The sequence below is a fragment of the Callorhinchus milii genome, unplaced genomic scaffold, assembly GCF_018977255.1.
Source record: "Callorhinchus milii isolate IMCB2004 unplaced genomic scaffold, IMCB_Cmil_1.0 Scaffold2, whole genome shotgun sequence".
Taxonomy (NCBI): Eukaryota; Metazoa; Chordata; class Chondrichthyes; order Chimaeriformes; family Callorhinchidae; genus Callorhinchus; species Callorhinchus milii.
In genome coordinates, this window is record NW_024704743.1 from 85,144,270 (window position 1) to 85,164,884 (window position 20,615).

General features: G+C 40.4%; 1 protein-coding gene across 1 annotated transcript in view; it reads left to right on the top strand.

Annotated features, from left to right (window-relative positions):
- The window catches only part of ctdp1 (CTD (carboxy-terminal domain, RNA polymerase II, polypeptide A) phosphatase, subunit 1), a 178,576-nt gene that overhangs the window by 50,338 nt on the left and 107,623 nt on the right, over window positions 1-20,615 (top strand). The window contains exons 9-10 of the mRNA XM_007900578.2: window positions 10,396-10,537; window positions 13,097-13,327. Of these exons, the coding sequence (XP_007898769.2) occupies window positions 10,396-10,537; window positions 13,097-13,327 (373 nt within the window). The remainder of the gene's footprint in view (window positions 1-10,395; window positions 10,538-13,096; window positions 13,328-20,615) is intronic.

Consider the following 20,615-nt stretch of genomic DNA (forward strand, 5'->3'; position numbering starts at 1 on the left):
GGATTGAAGTCTTACTTTCTTTCATTTGGAAGCATGCTCCAGTGAGTTTTGTTCACTCTTGTTTGTGTTGATTTTCTGTTTAGAAAACAAAATTAATTATTTATAGTGTAGTGATAATTGTGGCATGGCTGTGAAAAAAAGATTGATAACTGTAATAAACACCATCAGTAGCCACATGCAACATCTGAAGTTTTCTTATTGATTTTCAAGCTGGAGCTGTTGTAAACTGTTTAACTGCTTTGCCGTTATTTTAGTGCTGGATACAGACTTGAAGGTTGTAGGCCAGTTAATTATCAGTACTGTGGTAGGGCACCTGATGATGCAAGTAATGTAATGCCATTCACCTTTGGGGACCTAGGTTTGACTCCAAACCAAAGTGAAGGATGCAAGTCCTGCATGTATGTGCATGCCTCTCTTTCATTCATCCTTCCCTTCTCATGCCTCCCTTCCTTCCTCCATTCCAAACAAACAAAATCTGGAACAAAAATAAAATTATAAATCCAACCAAGCCTGCTTGTAGCTCAGGCTACATATAATTGTCTTGTCTATCTGTTCATCCTTGTTCAGCTTCCCTGGCTCGCTAACACCCAGCGTACTTAATTCAAGATCCTCATGCCTCCATAGACTCACCCCAGCCAACCGGGACCGCTGGTATACTAATTTGCTTTAATGGAATCATTCTATTTCCCAACATTAATATTCCTCACCTTGACTAGAACACACTGCCCTTACCACTGCCTTCCCAAATAATTGTGGTGGGTTTCTCTACTATGATACACTTGGTCCCAACCTCTCAGCAGTAATCTTTTCTCAGCAGCTGCTCCTGCACAGGAAACATTAGAGGCCTAAAACATCTCCTAGTCTTAGCCTTAAAACGTTTGTCTTTAAAATGTAAACTCGGGCCTCAGGAGTGTTAAACCAGTGTATTTTTTGTGTGTTCGCTGAGCACGGTTTGATGGAGATACGCTTGTATTTTGCGTTACCTCGGTGCCTCTGTCACACACGGTGCAACAAAAAGGACCAACGGCAGTCAGCACAAAACTGGGATTGACTTTTTGTATTTTGGCATGGAGACCCGCTGTGAACAGTTTGTTGCTGAGTATGCGATCAGAATGTCATTAGAGCATTCCGTGTTGAGGAATTTACTTTGATACAATCGCCACAAGCTATTAATCATGACTACTTCAGTGAACCAAAACAGATTTCATTTTTACCATCAAAAGGATCAAGATACTGTTTTTTTTTAAAAAAACATGGTTATTTGAAAAGATGTGTGGTGAATTTCGCCTCCTCCAGATTAGGTGCCTGTGGCACAAGGACAGGCGGCTGTAATTGGTCCAACAAATTATTGTGTCATCACAAAAACTTTTCACTCACAAGTTAAGGAAAAAAATAACGAGAAACATTATACCTTCATCAATCAACTCAGCACTCTCCTAATATTTGACAATTGAGCACTCTCCTAATATTTGACACACTGGTATGTTTGTCTCTTTTAAAAACAAGATGCTTGACAGTGGATAAATAATAATAATAATAATAATAATAATCCTTGCATTTGATATAGTGCTTTTCACGTCGGGAGGACGTCCGTACTACTCAGTGGTACAAGTCAGGAAAGCCCCAATTCAATCCAAATCTATGGTGTTACTTTATCACTCTACAGTGAAAACTGTACAGGTATCACAATTTACTTCAGTCCTCATGGGGTTAAAAGAAGGGGAAAATAAATAGCTAGGGCACTGAATTTCCAAATTGTAGCATGTGGGCCAGTGCTATTTTATCAGCACCAACACATGCTACAATGATTGCCAGGGACCATGTCAGCAGACCTGGGTAGGACTTAACCAATGTGGTATTGTTAATAAGGCTCCAATCCCCATTATAAGTGCGGGTCCACTCCTACCTTATGTGTGGTACACTTCCAGCTTCCATTCTATGCAGGAAATGTTGATGATGTTACTTCAGTGTGGTCCGTGTGCTCTATGAGCAGGAAGCATCACTGACGATGCATTAAGCAGGATTCAACATTTTCAACACTTCCTGTGCATAGTGCAAAAATGTAGTACACAGGAAGTGACACCTGTGCTAACCTGGAAGCGCTGATCGACAGCCATTTGAAAGGCGCTATATCAACGGCAGTGTTATTATTTTTAATGATATCTGGTAATTGCTGCCAATCTGTCTCGTGGTTTGTAATTTCTTATCAAGAATGACCATCCAGGTATTTTGTATTTCATTGAATGTCTGGGAAAATATCTAAAATAAAATGGCAAGGTTTATTCAGTGCTGCTGTTTGCTCCATTTCTTTCTCTAGGTGCTGCCTGTGAACTACTGTGTGTAAATATTCTTGTGGTAGAAATTGGTTATTGCTATAGTCTAACCCTACTGCACTGTTTCATTGCATTGAAGTAAGAAACTTCAGATCAGTTTTCACAGATTAAATCAATATTAAAAACAGAGGCTTCGCTGAACCTGCGACTCAGGATTTTCAACTTCTACAGCCTTGCTTTTATTTACACATTGTATATTGAATTTCAAACTTGACATGTATGAATAAGATTTTCATTTGTTTGAAAATGAGACATCAAATACTGAGCAGTGTGGAGAGTGAGCTTCTCATCCAGCCCTTGTTCATAAAACAGGAGCAGAAGTTTACATAACTCCTGTTACATTGAATCCATCAACGTGAGATCCTGAGACTCTCCCACCCCCCACACACTCTCCTCAACATGTTGGAAGATGAAAAGAGCACATATCTTACTCTATCTCCAGAGGACAATTTTCTTTCCTTTTGCCTTCCCCTTGCAAATTCAACTTCCCATAGTGGGAAGTCTGCAGAGATTCGTAGATGTGGAGGGCCAGAGAGCATCCCTCAGAGTTAGTTTTTGAAATTCCTATTCTTTCAGTCTTCCAACACTCTGCAGTCCTTTCTCAAATTTAATGGAAGAGCCTTAGTTCTGTACTTCAGAAAAGTAATCTCTTCGGGTTCAATTTTCTAGGGGGATCATGACAGTAGCTCTACATTTCCCTTCAAGGATAATGAGACATTTTGCAATTCATAAAGATTGACAGGACTATTATACACAAGCAGAGCGAAGTAGCGAGCACAGAGAGAACGAATGCAAATTGATCATTATATTATGAACTCAAGGTATGCTCTCTACTGATCCCCAAATGCAGATCGTTGGTAGATCAAGATGTCCTGATTCACATTGCACCTATCCTTTCCAGTTCAGCAAATGTCTGAAAGAGTGCAGTGCACTATAATACTGGGAGAAAAGGAATATTCTGTCTTTCCTGATTCTTATTTGCAGCTACACTTTGTATCAAGGCCACTAAAAAAATCTGAATTTGGAGTATCTAAAAAATTCAGTTTTGCTTCCTATTGACTATTGCTCTTAATAATAATAATATATAATAATCCTTGCATTTGATATAGCGCTTTTCACGTCGGGAGGACGTCCCAAAGCGCTTCACAGAACACACTGTAAAGTGAATTGACTGTATATTTGTGGGCGAACGCGGCAGCCAATTGCGCACAGCAATGTCCCACAAACAGTCGTGGATTGAAAATGACCAATTTATTATTGTTTTTTGTTTTGGAGGGATTATTATTAGGCGTGTGGAGTAAGGAAACTTGCCCAAGGTTTCGCCCTGCCTGGAATTGAACTCAGGTCTCTCGCTTGCAAAGCGAGTGCTCTAACCACTGAGCTACAGGACTCCACAATCTTTAGTAATATTAAAATGCAAGACTTGGGGCTGGTCTCAGGTACTGTTTGTTTACAGTGATTTTTGCCTGCAGTTTATCAAATGGTCAACATAATGAAATCTGTATAGAATTTTAAATAGATTACAGTACTGTAATGAAGCACTTCATTTGCATTTGTTAATTCATGTTTGCCCCTTTCCTCCCAGGACTCTGAGTACAGTTCTTTGCATTTTGTTATTTTTAAGCCCCCTTTTGAGCTGACGGTGCTATAAAGACAGTTTTTATCAATTAAGAGGGAAAGTAAATATTACATTTTCTGGCTTTAGTTGCTCGCCTTATTCACATTAAGTGCGGAAACCGTTGATATTAACAATTGATGCCATTTACTCTTCTGAAAATGCTGGTAATGCAAAGCCTTGGTTACTTCTCTTGGATCAAAATACCCTTTGAGACTGCTGTTGGGTTTATTTGTAATAATTAAAGAGTTAGCCTATTCTATTAGTTTGTCTGCTTTGGCAAGTGCATGGAATTCCCGTACCCCTGAGCAATCTTGTCTTCAATTTCACCCCTTTGTGTTAAGTATATTCCTAGGAGCTTTTGTAACTGAGTGGTGTGGGATATGCCTGAATGTATGCAGTTCCTGAGACCTAACTTTTTAACGCACGATTATTGTGACAGTGCATTGTGTCCACTTTTGGTAATGTTCTGGATTTGTATTTCCTTACTTATCAGTAACCAAGCAATTCAAGCAAGGAAGTTTAATATTTACTTTCCCTCTTAATGTGTTGTAGTCTTGGTAATAAATTCACACACGCTAATTCACACTCACAAGTGACTGTACTGTCCTGAAAGTTGCTCAGAAACGAAAACAACGTACTCAGTCTTGACCAACAGCCAAATAAATTTCGCCATTCACTCCATGGCTGTTTGTGGAATATTGCTGTGCATAAATTGGTTGCTGCGTTCGCCCACAAAATATACACAGTCAGACCTCTTCACAATATATCCTATGAACCGCTTTGAGATATCTTGATAGCATGATAACAACAAGATTACATTTGTATAGCGGCTTTTACTTCGGGAGGACGATATATCGTCGGGAGGACGATATTTGATATAAGGCACTATATTAAACACAAGGATTATTCTATATTTGATTCTTCCAAATGCAGAACTTTGTTTGCATCATTCACAGGTATTTTCTGCATTTTCCCGAATTCGGAGCCTGGAATCCGATTTGCCAAAGCACTGCTGTTTTTGAAATTTACAGTATGTGTTTGAGCTACATGTCCATGCACGTGAATCACTTCAGGATTTTTTCACCTTTCCTTTCCACAGACCATTTCTGTCAAGAATATTTATCAACATAAAATCTATTCGGAAGTGATTCATAAGTTTATTTATTATTTCCTCTCATTTCGCCGTTGGCCCCTTTCATGTTCATGTCCAGAGTCAAAGCACTTGGTTCTAATGCAGTTTGATATCTAGCTGTAGCTGTGCACTTTTTCCTGTGACCATTTGTTTTAGGCACTTTAGCAGTGTGGAAGCTCTTTAATGGACTTCACCTGAATTTTTGTGCAGTTCCTCAGCCTGCTGATGAGCTGCCTCAGCTTCTGTGCTGTTGTCAAATTATTATAAGTAATTATAAGTGATCACCTTCAGTCATCATTTGTGAATTCCTATCTCCCACCCCCCGAACCTTAAATTTTATCCCTTAATGTTTCCCTCATGAGATGTTCATACCTTTAATTTCTGGAAAATATCCTTAAGATGGTGGGAAACTGATCGGATATTTCACCTGCGTCATGTTTTGTTTTTATCCAGTTTTCTCCCCCCCTCTTCTTCAAGGTGGTGACTCATATTAGGATATGGTTCCATGGGGTAGGCAGCCCTTTAGTCTCTCACCTGTGTGACCATTCTTCACGTGTGAGCTTTGATGGTGAGTGTCAGCAGGCTGTTTGATCGTGTCAGGCATCACAGCCGAGCCCAATAATGTCCTCACTCTACATCCACTACCCCCAACCCCCCGCACTTTCCTGCGGGGAGGGGTGGGTGTCACTGGATAATGATCAGAAGCAGGAACCCAGTTCTTTTTCTTAACCTTCCACACTTCCCTCACAGACAGCAACGCTGAGACTTATTTCAGTGCTCCCCAACTACTCCAGCTGAAACCAGCGAAGTTGGCAAAGTGAAGCCTGAGACCTGCCCAATCTGTGTCTCAGCACCACAATATTTGGTGCATTCACACTCTGAGCAAATCATAGGAGCGTCCTCTGTCTTTCTAATGGCTATGTTGAATACACGGCTTTCAAATGTAATTTTTTTTCCTCCTAGAGTTTTTTTTCTCTCTCCAACCGATGAGGTAGCCTTGTACTTTTTCATCCTCCTGCAATGTATACGGTGTGCCTCTTGTGCTTATTCATGAATGAGGTGTAAGAGTCCTGGGCTGGTAGCTTTTTTTGTTGCATTCAGAGAGAGCTTAAATCATGTGGCTAATTGAGTTTCCTTGATCTGTGTTCTCAATCCATTTAATCAGCAAATACCACCTTCCTGAACAATAATTTTTTCTCAATGCTTTCTCTCTCTTTGTCTTTATTTGTATTTTTCACAAAGTTGCCCAACGTACACAATAGTTTCCCATGTACAACAGGAACCTCTCTGCTCGTAATGGAGCAATCATTGTTTTTGAAAAAAATGCTATTCCATCTAAATGAATAAGGATGACTTTTGTCCAGTTTGGACAAATTAGCTAGCCAAACTGAGGCTTATGAACCTGAAAAGGAGACGTGTGGACCATTCATTGTGGAGTTGAAGTTTTAGAAAGTCTCATCAGTAACTGGTCACAGTTAGTGCACAATTCCTTTGTCTCTGGGATCTCAGTTTAGATCCAGCACTGCTGATGGTTGATTGTTTGATTTTGTCTTTACCTACGTTTTGGGGGTAGTTGTGAGGAGCCTATTGAAGGTGTATTCTGTCTTCTTGCAATCCAGAGGGAAAAGGCTCGCAAGAAAAAAAACTGCCCAGAAGTGGGAGCAAAATGGGCATCAAATCAGCAATCTTTGACCACAAAGGTAGCTGAAGTGGTCAACAGAAAGATTACTTCTGGTGTGGTAGTGGAAATTCTTGCAAACCAAGATTATGGTATGATCTTGAAGAGGAAAAGCGATCACCAATTGATTGTGTGTTTGTGTATATATCTGACTTTGAATAATGCTATCAATAGGTGCCCCAAATACAATACAAAATTACATTTGTATAGTTCCTTTCATGTCAGGACAACATCCTGGGGCGCTGGGATGTCAATGTATTCCATTCTTTAGAGCCTTGGGACGTCCTCCTGACGTGAAAGGCGCTCTATAAATGTAATTTTGTTGTAGTTGCTGTTTAGCACTACCATTCTTCCTCTTGATGACCAAGAAACACATAGGGAAAAGTGAAATTTTGCATATTAAGGAAATGTGTATTTATAGCGCTTGAAAGAAAGGTGTTTCTGCGCCTCTCAGGAACTACTCTCCATTCGCATTTAAGGAGAGATTGTGCACACAGTATTCAAGTCCACTGTGACTAACCCGTCAGGAAGTGATTTTAATGAGGCTCCTCTGTTTCTAGAATAAAATCGACATCCAGAGGGGCAGCCCAGAAAAAAAAAGGAGCTTGCTGATTTTTCAAAGCCTGAGCCATCTTGGTTAGAGCGATGAGAGACGTTTTCCAATGGATGTACAAAAGGAGTATCGCTGTTACAGACATAAAGAGGTCACCCACCGTCTGTGGACTGGCCCTCGCTACTAGTGGAAACGACATTGTACTGAGAAGGAAAACTGCATTTTGTATCTCTTGTTTAATCATGTGAAGTTCTTATTGTAGCTGTGAGGGCCAAATGGGTCGCGTGACCTATGGAGATTGGTATCTGAGCTTAGTAAAGGGGCTGAGTATTTATAGGGGATAATGTAAGGAGATGGCATGTGCACAGATCAGTCTGATTTCTGTCAATCTGGCAGCTCATCGAAAGAATGTCATGCACATTAGGTTCTTTGGAATTTTTGTGTGTGTATATATTTATTTGTTGGGGGGAAGGAGGAGAAAAAGAAAATACAATCTACTGTATTGTTCACTAGTTATTATTTTAAAATGAACATTGGTGTGACTATTACAATACATCTTTATCTGTGGAGCTCTACTGTGACTCTTTTAGTAATTCACCAGAATGATACCAGGGCTAAAAGGGCTAAATTATGAGGACAGGTTGCATCAACTTGATCTATATTGCCTTGAGTCTAGAAGGTTGAGGGAAGATCTAATTGAGATGTTAAAAATGATAAGGGGGTTTGATATGGTAGATACAGAGAAACTATTTCCTCTGATGTGGGAATGCGGATCAAGGGCTATAATCTTAACATTAGAGCTAGGCCATTAAGGAGTAAAATCAGGAAGCACTTTTTCACACAAAGGGTAGTGGAAGTCTGGAACTCTCTCCCCCAAAAGGCTGTGTGTGCTGGTTCAATTCAAATTTTCAAGACTGAGGTGAATAGATATTTGTTAGGTAAGGGTGTCAAGGCATATGGGTAAATGGAGTTCAGGTACAGATCAGCCATAATCTTATAGAATGGCGGAACAGGCTTAAGGGGCTGAATGGCCTACTCGTGTTCCTATGATTGAACCAATGGTACTCATCTTAATTAAAACAAAATGCGACTGAAAAATAAAGTTCAAACATGTGAAACCATTGTAGCGCAATCTGTTGATTCTCTTACTCTAATAAATGCAAACTATGATAAAAGATTTCGTACTGACGGATGGATTCATTGCCATCTATTCCATAATACTTTAGTTATTGTAACATTGTGATTGACTTATTAAGATTGCATTAACAGCAGTTTAATTGTTTGCTCTCTCTTCCCCCCTTTGTTGTATGCAGTAATGTTCCATGGGCTCTAGTCGTCGCCGTCCCCCACCCCGGTTCCTCATCAGAGTAATCATTCTGTGTCAACCCAGATAGTGAATGGCATCAGATTATGCAGCCATGTGGGATCCTACACTAAGACTAAGCCTGATCCTTTCCTCACTGATGTGTATGTACATCTGGACACTTTCTAGCAGGAAACACCAGGTAGTGACAAGCAGTCACAAGTATGGCAGATCTATGGAAACGCTGTTTCAGTGAGCGAAGAGTAAACCTGTGGAATAAGTTCCCTGGGGAGATGGTTAAAGCAGGAAATATTGATTCCTTCAAACACAGATTATTTCTTTTAGGAAATAACATTATCGGATATAGTACATAGGTAGTTCGAGACATATGTGCATGCAAACTCCAGGAAGGTGGAAGGCGAACTAGATGGATCTTAGTTTTTTTTGTCTAGCATTTCTTATGTTCCATAACCCCAGAAACTCATATTGCAGAAACCCTACCTCGCTGACTGAGTTAAATAAACAAATGTATCAAAACTTTTTGACGGTAGATCTTAAATGCCATTATTTAATCCAAGGAATACAGGATGCATTAAATTTAAACAATTGGGAAATTAAGTTAAAACAATCTTAATGCACATTTTGACTATTTAAACACTGAATGAAAGATTGGTAATACTATTCCGATTATTTCCTTGGTTTATCGATCCATGCATGCAAATTCTGGAAAACGTTGCTCGTATCTTCTTATGACTCAATTTTTATTCATTATTATCAACTCTCTTCTCATCTCTATTGTGGTGGGATATGGTTCTGTGGAGCTCAGCCCCACCCAGGTACCTATTCTCATGACCAAGTCCACACGGGCCAAGATCACTGACAGTTTGACCAAGGAAAGCATTGCAGCCAAGTCCTATCCTGCGTTGGCCTGATGTCTGTGCATTTATGTTATAGCAGGCATCATTGCATGGCATTGAGGAAATGGCTGATTTTTGTTTTTATATCCCCCACCCCACTTCATTTTTCTCACTCAGGAGAGAGAGCTAAGGCTAATTGCAATGCTGCACTGACTTCATCAGCACAGAGTGTAATTGGATCCTGTGATCTTATGACTGTGAGCCATTCCTATACCTGGCAATAGCTTTTCCTACTAAGCATCATGGGGGCAGGGTTCTGCATTATTTGACATTGTAACATGAATGACAACTTCTTGCTGGTCAGTCACATTGGGTGTTCCACATAGCCCTGCCTGCTGACTGGAGTGGCAAATGTGATTACATCTCCTTCTTGCCACCACTTCATCATTACTTTTTAATGCCTTCCATTCCCATCTCTGACAGCTGAGATCCTGTGAATGCTTGAGCAAAAAAAGTGAGGAAAGAAACTGAATCAGAGATGAGCAAAAGTTCTGAGGGCAAACATTTTTTGTGTGTGATGTGTGCTCGCAAGTATGCGTAAAAATTGCCGGCTGGAAAAATAGAAGACAACACAATGGAAAAAAGGAAGAACGTGTCACAGACAGAAGAAATTTGGAATCTGGAACAAGAAATGGACAGCAATGAAGCAATGTCACCTCCATTTGTATACATGCCTGGAGGATAACTGTGGATTGACTGAGGTACTTGAGGAAGCCACAGAGTTTGCTGTGACAACTGTGGCAAACTAAGGAGCACACCAGGAAATTAAGGGATGTATAGTGGTCAACTCAGAATCAATGACTGTACTGGCAGTTCATGCTTCAGACCAGTTTACTAACAGACCATTTCCTATTGTTACAGGAACGGAAAAAGTTCGGCAGGCACAAGCATGTAAGCTTCTTCATGTTGTAAACCCAGAATGGTTATGGAGCTGCCTGGAACGCTGGGAGAGAGTTGATGAGCAGCTCTTCCCACTGAAAGAAGACTATGTAAAAACACAAAGGTATTGAGGTTTACAGGATTATGTTTGTTGGTGCATTGGGTTCATATTGGTCACTAACTCCATGGCTGTTTGTGGGATATTTGTGCATTTCGCCCACAAAATACGCAATCAATCCACTTTACAATATGTTCTGTGAAGCTCTTTGAGACTTTTTAACGACGTGATAAGGTGCCAGTATCAAATGCCAGGATTATTATTATATATTGTGCACAATTGACTACCACGTTTCACCTGCAAAATACACAATCAATTCACTTAATGGTATAACCTTGAGACATCATTAGGCACTATATGTAAATGCAAGGATTATTATTTAGAAGTTAAGGTGAGCAGATTTCACTAGGATTGAGAAGGTTGTGGGGATGACCTGATAAATATCTTCAAGATCTAATGGGTTGTGATAGAGTAGCTAATAATAGAATATTTCTATTGATCTGTAATTATGAGAGAAACAAAAATTTAAGAGAAGTTGATCTGCTTGAAAGATGTACTATGCGGATTGACTGGATTCTATCGTATCTCAGAAAGGGCCTTACACAAATATGTAAGATAATAAGATTACTAATCCTTGCATTTGACTTTTTGTGTCAGGAGGACGTCCCAAAGCTCTTCAAAGGATAATTTGCAAAGTGGAATGACTCTGTGTTTTGTGGGCGAACACAGCAGCCAATTTGGGTACACCAATGGCTTACGTGGAGTGAATAACTAATTTTATTTGCTGAATTGTTGGCCAGGGTACTGGGAGAAACTCCCTTCAAATAGTGGAATCTTTAATGTCCACCTGAACAGGCAGACGATGCTTCAGTTTAATGTTTTCTCTGAAGGACGGCACTTCTGACAATGTAACGCAGCTCCACCACTGCACTGGAGTGTCAGCTTAGACTATATTGAGTTTCAAGGCCAGACTAGGGCTTGAACCCGGACGCTTCTGACTCAGAGGTGAGAGTACTACCAACTGAGCCAGGTTGACACAAGAGATGCTAAATGGCATAGAGAAAGAAAATGCTTGGGTAGCAGGACATGGGTTCAAGCTTGTGATAGGCAATTTTGAGATGGATAGAGGCATGATTGCTTTACTCAAAAGGGAATCATCAGCTGGAGTGGATTACCAGGCAAAGGTATTTGATGTGAGGACACTAATTTTAAGAACTAATTTTAAGAAACCGATTAGTGCAGTAATGTGAAGAGGGTAGAATTGGTATTCTGGATGAAAGAAAATAGGCAAATAAATCTTCTTTATTTGAACATTATCTCTTGTCAAAGAGATCTGCACGTGGGCGATGTAGAATTGTATCCAGAGATATCTATTCCCTCAATTTGAATCCTGCTTTGCGGCTTATCTGTCTGGCTATGGACCCAATTATCAATGCAAACAGCAGTAGAAAAGATAGCATACCTCTCAGTCTTTTCCTGTCATTTCAGCCTGGTTCAATTCATTCTGCAACATTCTTGTCTTTGGGTCAGAAGATTATGGGTTCAAGCTCCTTTGTTGGGCTCATTGTCTAGGCTGATACTCCATTACAGTACTGAAGGAGTATTGTATTGTTGGATGTACCTTCTTTCGGATGAGAAATTGTTCTCTCTACATGTTCAGGTATATGTTAAACATCTTATGACAGAGGAACATCGGCCCATTGAGTCTGTCCCACCACTTTCCAAGATTATGCCCGATCCGTAACTCAATTCCACCCCTCTGCCCTCTCCATATCTCCTGATACACCTGTTTATCAAGTATTTAACTATTTGCCTTTTAAATTCTTCAACTGGCTCTGCCTCCACTGCCCTCTGAGTGAATTCTACATTCCCACCACCAGCATGAAAAAAACACAATAACAGTATTTGAGAAGTGAGCAGTGTTTCTCCTGCTACGCTGGTCAAGAATCCTCCAGATTAATTTTCCATTCACTTTACAGCTGTTTTAAAATAACCTGATAAATGGCAGGCAATATGTCTTAAATTAGGTTAGTTCTAGTCTGACCAACCTCAAACTGTATTCAGGAACTTATCTACTGAGAGTCCGTTTTAAATTGAACAATGCCATCTAAGTATTTTTATTTAATTTGATATCATTAGAATTAACTTTGCTAAGGGTTTACTGTAGCAGCTGAATTTAATTAACTATTGCTGGTTGGTGTGATGAAAGGTACACTTATCTAAATCCTGTAATTTTTCAGTCTTGCTGCCAAGACTATTGTAGTGCAAATAATTAATGTACTTTTAACACTAGATCTATTCAAAGACAAAGAGATGCAGTGCAGATGGTTAATTCAGTTATGAAATATAAATTAAGTAATAACTTGCTTTGCACTAAGCACTCTGGGACGCTACCCCGTGTGAAGGGCGCTATATAAATGCAACATGTTTTTGTAGATTAATCTTTTCTTCACTACTATGTATGCTTTGCATTTTTTTAAAGATTCTGAATTTGGAAACTGCCTTGTGTGATTTTTTGTTTGTCCCAATGTGATACAGGAAGCCTTGCTTTGATTTTGATGGGCATTCTGATTGGATTGCTTGTTTCGTAAATTAAATTCTAACCTTGGTTTTATTTTTCTTCAGATGCAACAGCCCTGCCAGTTTCCCCGAGATTCAATGTGGTTTCCAAACACCATTGTTGCATCCTACCCCCATTCACCCCAAGACTCAGCCAGGCCCTGAAGTCCGCATTTATGATCCCAACACAGGAAAGCTAATCCGAAAGGATTCTCAGGGAAACAGACAATCAACATATATCCAACCCCCAGCTCCACCTGTTACGTTACCAGTTCATGGAGAGCAGTCATCATTCAGGTAATATTCCTGAGCTAACTCAGAATTATGTTTATATTTTAAGACTTAGGTATACAATATGGAGCCTACTGAGTTCAGACATTTTTCTTTAAAATGTTAAAATTTAGGTGCCAGTTGGTAGCATTCTCGTTTCTAAGTCAGGAGGTTGTGGGTTCAAGCCCATGTCAGAACTTTGAACTCTAAGCTACCACCTCAATGCAGGGCTGGGGAATGCTGCTTTGTTAGAAGTGCAGACCTTTGGATGAAATGTTAAACCAAAGTCCTGTCTGCCTGTTCAGGTGGACGTTAAAGATCCCATGGCACTATTCAAAATGAGAATGGAATTTCTCCTTGTGTCATGGCCAACAATCCCCTGAATAAAATTCATCATTCACTTCATTGGTGTGTGTAAATTGGCTGCTGGTTTGCCTACAAAGTACACTACACTAAACTGATAACCTGTGAAGCGCTTTGAGACTACCCCCTAATATAAAATATACAGTCAATTCACTTTTCAGTGTATTCTGTGAAATGCTTTGAGGTGTCTCAAAGTTGTGATAAGGCGTTATATCAAATACAAGGAGTATTATATCAAATGCAGGAGTTATTGGTATTACAGAAACTCTTGTCTCCTGCTGTTGATTCAAATGCGCACTCAGGAAAATTCCTGTTGCTGGTTGCAATCACACAACTGAAGATTTCCTAAGAAATTTCACCCTCAGTCAGTATTAGTGCATGTGCAGTTATCTGGCATCTGGCAGCATTCTCCTGCACTCTAGCATTACAATTACCATGCTTTCCCAAACCACCCTTGTGGTTCGACTGTGGCACAGAGCCTCCAGTGTGGCATGGGTTCCATATCCTATTCACAAAGTGGTGCGGTGGCAAGTAATGACTGGTCGCTTGAGACAGGTATTTGTAGGGTGAGCTGGGTAACATGTAGCAAAAGAAAAACTGTATTAAAAGAGATGCGCTCAGAATAAATGGAATTATAAATGGAGTTCTCACCTCAAGAGTCCAATCTCAATTGTGCCTTCATAAGCAGTCCTGATTGGAGTCTGGCTTGTTCTCTACAATAACTGAAGCAGGATCAAAAGGTGTCACACCCGAGGTTTTCTCTTGTACTTCCCAGTGACTAGTTTTCAACAACAATACAAACGTTTACATTTAATATGCATTTTTTTTATATAGCGCTTTTCATGTTGAGAGAATGACTTAAAGTGCTTTAGAAAGTCTGAGTGGGAGCCCCGAGCTGGGAGGAAGCTAGGATTGGGTGTGGAGGTTTGGAAGAAAGCAGCCGAAAGTCAATGAATTAGTCTTGAGCTGGGATTTGATAGCAAAGAAGGAAGAGCCGGAGTGTGGAGAGAATTTAGGGAGAGAATTCCAGAAGGTTGCAGCGAAGTGTCTGAAGACCCAGAGCCCTCATCTGACTTTAATTGGGATGGTGAGTGGCATGAGAGAAGGTCCTTATATTTTTAAAACAAAGGGAGAGAAAAGAATATCGTCCTCAACAGAGCTCTGAAGACTGGATAGTAGCAGTTCAATAAATTACTATTTTCTACAATACAATTGTTTAAGAAAGAATGTTGGAGTGACGTACAGAAAGAGCAGAAAGTCTTGAAATATCCACTACTTTTATACTAGAATATGTGTTCTGGCTACATTTAAGTGTGGAAGCATGGATATGAACTGTGAGAACAGGAGCTAGCGATGATTATGTAGAATGTATCTTATTACTGTAAGTGCAGTGGTTGATCTGTTTTTGGATGTAATTGCCAAAGTGACATTTGAGTGCTAGAATGTGAAGAGCATGTTCATTAATGGAATGGGGGGAGGGAGGGTTTGAGTGCATGGATTTCTGGGGGAAGAACCAGAGTAGTTGCTACGAGTTGAATAGGTGACTTAAATGCCATGCTTCGGTTGTACAGTGTGTGGGCAGCTTTTGAATTAAGACAATTAACTCAAGCTTAATTAATTAATGTGTTTATACGTTCAGTAAATGACTAATAACTGAAGATGATGTGTTATTTTAAATTGCTGTGGCAACATGGGAAGGCAATAGAAAATATAGTCTTGTTCCTGATTCTGACAAGGACTCTGCCCCCTCCCCCCAAAACATAAGTTAGGTCATCTGTTTCATATTCTATTTCTGTACACTTATGACTTTTTTTGCTGAAAAGTGTATTTCCAAAATATCCATTTTTTTGTTCGAATCAGAGGCAGTAATGAAATGGCATAGATTAAAAAAAAAAGAATTTAGCATGTTTGTGTTTATATTATCTGGTGCCTTGCTTGCATCTAAAATGTTTTCTCATATTAAAGAATGTATAAAACTTGCAAGCCTGGAACTCGTGCACTCTGATGTAATAGAGCATTAGACTTTAAGTGCTTAAATAGCCAACATAACCTTGCAGAGTTACTTACTAAAAGGTGGACACATTGTAATGTGTACTGGATGCCTATTACTGTGCTGTTAGTAATTGTTACTTATACCCAGTGGAAGTCGAACTCCTGAGATAGGCATGGCTGTAAAGAATAAAACAGTGTAGCTGGTCACCAACAAATTTGGTTTATTCCAAGCATTGTTGGTTCAGAAACTCGGTAACAAATAAAAGGTCCTGCAATATTTACTGAAGATGAAAAGGGATGCCAAGATATTGGTTTCAGCAATTGATTGAAGACTTTGTAAAATGGAAGAGCGAAAATGTGTTGCTTAGTAATTAAGCAACACGCTTAGTATTTCTGTGCTGCCAATCAGTCTTAATCATGAAGCCATTACCACACATTTAACACTTCTGATATTTAGTTTACGTGTTTGACATTGCGTATGTTTATGGCGTGATGCCGCAGAGAGTGAATGGGGTGGCTTCACTCCCAACAATTCAGTATACGACAAGTTTTCAATTCACAACTGAGCATAGAGTATCACCAGAAGCGAGACAGCAATCTAAGGGTAAGTGGTTGCATATAGGGAGAGAAAATAGTAGAGGTGGTTGGTCATTCATCCAGCCTTGAGGGAGGGGGTCAATTACATACTCTGGTGAGGGGGTCAGTTACACACTCTGATGAGGAGATCAGTTACACACTCTGGTGAGGGGGTCAGTTACACACCCAGCAGTAAGGGATTGGTTACTTTCTCATGGTTCTTGACAATCTTTAGGAAAGGAGATGACAAGCCAGCAGTGCTGAAATCCTGTCATTACCCTGACAGGGTGGGCTCAGTTTACCCCCAGTCGGAGAGTGTGGCAGCAATGCAGCTGGCGACTGTTGGATGTGTAGTCTATCTTGCTGTTGCCTCTGGAGGCCGGATACGGAACCACATTTGGAGTTGATGGTGGAAACTGTCAAGTGGGAACCTTGTTTATTTTACAGCACTGATCGCTGAAAGCAGGGCTGATGTTTATGGCAGTCCTGGGGGCTAATCCTCGCAGCACTCTGAAGTTTTGTATATTTGTTGTTGCCGTTGTTATTCTAGTGTAGGCAGAGTTCCATTTTATTCCAGGCACCTAATAGGGCTGTTATTGTACTGGTATAATTGCAGCATCATTTCCTTAGAGCCAGAAGTAAAAGCTCGTATAAACTCTTCATTCATTTTAAAGCCCACATCAGTTCAATGATTCATTCGAGTATCACTGGTGGAGCAAACACTGAAATTAAAGGAAGTTGAGTCTTACATGTATAAATACCCTAATAATCCAGCATACATAAAGTGTATGGTCTACCTTATCTTTCTCTCTCATTCTCCTTTTACTCTTCTATTTCATATTTCTTTCATGTTTAATTAGACAATTTTTAGTGTGGATGTGCAGTGCTTGTTCAGAACTTTGTGCAGGTTCTGTGCGGTCCTGTAGCTCAGTGGTTTGAACACTCATCCCGCAAACAACAGACCTGGGATTGATTCCCTCGTAGGGCAAAACGTTAGGCAAGTTTCCTTACTCCAGACGCCTCTATTTACCTAGCAATACGTAGGAACCCAGTCTTTAGTCAATTGGAGGATTGCTTTTCCGGAGATAATAATCCCTTCAAAATAAATAAATAGTAATTTGGTCACTCAATCCGCAACTGTTTGTGGAACACTGCTATGCGTAATAGGCTGCTGCGTTTTGCCCACAAAATATACAGTCAATTCACTTTACAGTATATTCTGTGAAGCGCTTTGAGACGCCTCGAAAACTGTAATAAGTTGATATATCAAATGCGAGAATTATTATTATATTATTGATTCACATGGTCCTGTGGGAACAATAATAAAAAAGCATTTTGGAGAAAATAATCCAAATAATACATTACTCTGTATTTCTTAATTTGATTGTAATGTGTAATTAAACTCTTCTAAGTCATTACAAAACGTCATATTTTCCAAACAAAATTTTACTTGCCATCCTAGAAGGGCAATTGTTGATATAAACTTGTATTCATATTTCTGGTACAATTTATATTAAATGCATTAAGTGTTCCTGTGCATAATAATAATATAATAATAATAATCCTTACATTTGATCTAGCGCTTTTCACGTCGGGAGGACGTCCCAAAGAACTTCACAGAACACACTGTAAAGTGAATTGACTGTATATTTGTGGGCGAACGTGGCAGCCAATTGCGCACAGCAATGTCCCACAAACAGTCGTAGATTGAAAATGACCAATTTATTATTGTTTTTGGTTTTGGAGGGATTATTATTAGGCGTGTGGAGTAAGGAAACTTGCCCAAGGTTTCGCCCTGCCTGGAATTGAACTCAGGTCTCTCGCTTGCAAAGCGAGTGCTCTAACCACTGAGCTACAGGACTCCACTGTAAGTATGCTCGGTCAAAATGCAGCAGAAAATTGGTCAGAGGCACTAATGGTAGCAGTTTGTATGCTGCCATTAGTGCCTCTGTGTGAGGTGTTTGTGGTGACTCACTATTCCCCTGACTATTTCTTACTGTTTATCACTTATGGAGCTGCACATCTTGCCATTGAGTCTTTTCTGTTGAATGACTGATGACTCGACTTTCCACAGGGGCTGACTGACTATATGGGAAATCGGGAAATTTCCCAAGTGCTCCATGATGGTTCCTGGTACTTAATGCCCCGTGCGGTTTTGTTCAGAAGTTCCATTTAAGCCTTGACAACCTTTTTAAACATCCAGAGGTTTCATCTCGGAACGGATCGATTTCAAGATCCAAACACTTGTTTTCAAATCCCTTCATGCCCTAGCATCTCACTACTCCTCCGACCTGCTTACTCCCTAACCCACTACCCGCTGCGTCCACTCGACTGGCTCTGGCCTCCTGTGTGTCCCTCGTGCCTTCCACTCCACCATTGGTGGCTGCACTTTCAGCCATTACATCCCGAAACTCTGGAAAACTGTTCCTCTGTTCCCTCCATCTTGCCCCTTCCTTCCCCATCTTCAGGTTGCACCTGTCCAGCTCCGCCACTGTCAAGCGCTCTGGGATGCTACCCTGTTTGAGGGGCATTATATAAATGCAAGTTGTTGTTTATACTGAATCAGTGCCCCCCACAATTCAACACTCATTTTACCTGACAATTCCGATCCTTTTCGGGAGCCAAACCACCACTAACCTTTCCAAACATTCTACATTGCAGCTTGCCTGGCCTGTTTAGTAACAGTTAATTCTAGGCTTTCTTCTCTATATAGAAATTACTCTTAAATCACACAATATAAAGTTAAACATTTTATTTTGTTGTATATAGCGCCTTTCAGGTCAGGAGCACATCTCAAGGCGTTGGGTAGTGGAGAAGGATAGCGTGGTGATGATCCCTTGAATCATAACCCAAGAGGGAAAGAGAAAGCAAAGTAAAATTTTTATTGTTTCATACATGTTAAATTTTATTAAAGCTTAGTTAGACCACATTTGGAGTACTGTGTACAGTTCTGGTCACCATACTACAAAAATCATTTGGTGGTAATGGAGAGAGTGCAGTGTAGATTTAACAAAGAGCTATCAGAAATGAGAGGATTCAACTTATCAGTAAAGACTGGTCAGGTTACAGCTTTTTTCCCCCACTTAGATGAGACTTTTTGCACAAAGAGTGCTGAGAATGTGGAACTCCCTGCTAGAAGCCCTGGTTAAAGCAACAACAACAACAAGATTCCATTTATAAAGCGCCTTTCACGTCAGGAGGACGTCCCAAGGCGCTGCACAGTTGGGTCATGACCCGAGCAGGGGGGAAATGGTCAGGGTGAGGGGAGGGAAGGGAGGGAGCGAGGAGGGGGGAAATGGTCAGGGTGAGGGGAGGGAAGGGAGGGAGCGAGGAGGGGGGAAATGGTCAGGGTGAGGGGAGGGAAGGGAGGGAGCGAGGAGGGGGAAGAGAGTCGAAAGCAGAAAGCACCAGTGCATTTAAGAGGAAACTCGATGCCTACATGAGAAATGGAGTGGGGGTGGGAGAGAGCAAGAGGCTAGCAGGCAAAGTTATGATGGATAGAGGCTCATGTGGAGTGAAACATCAGCACTGAGCAGTTGGACCAAATGGCCTGTTTTGTTGTAGACTCTGTGAGAAAATTCTTCAACATGAAAGCTTGCAATGATGAAAGGGAAAGGTATTGAGGCAGATCTTACAACCCATTAGCCCTAGTGCTGCTTCGCCAGCTGAGATATATTATAGCTGACTGCAATTATTTATTAGCATGGACTATAACTGGAACCTGTGGCATTCTAGTCTATGGCTTTACATCCTGCCCCATTAGTGGGGCCTTTTCATTTTTATGTGGAGATTGAACTATGTTTAAAGAATGAGGGTGAAGAGAGATGATCTGACATTCATTCGTGGAGTCCTGTAGCTCAGTAGTTAGAGCACTCGCTTTGCAAGTGAGAGACCTGAGTTCAATTCCAGGCAGGGCGAAACCTTAGGCAAGTTTCCTTACTCCACACAGAGCCTAATTATAATCCCTCCAAAAAAACAAAAACAATAATTAAATTGGTCATTTTCAATCTACGACTGTTTGTGGAACATTGCTGTGCGCAATTGGCTGCCGCGTTCGCCCACAAATATACAGTCGATTCACTTTACAGTGTGTTCTGTGAAGCGCTTTGGGACGTCCTCCCGACGTGAAAAGCGCTATATCAAATGCAAGGATTATTATTATTATTATTGCTAGCCAATAATTTATACAAACTTCATCACATTTCCAGTTAAAGATTTGTTACAATCCATTGGATTGAAGCTTCCACAATCTCTATCACATACTTTGATTAATGACTGAGAGTTTTCATATGTAGAATTTATATTCTGTGACAAGCTTAAAAATATATTCTCATTATTTCTCACCCCCCAGTACCCTGTACACAGAAGAAAGTAGGATTATAAT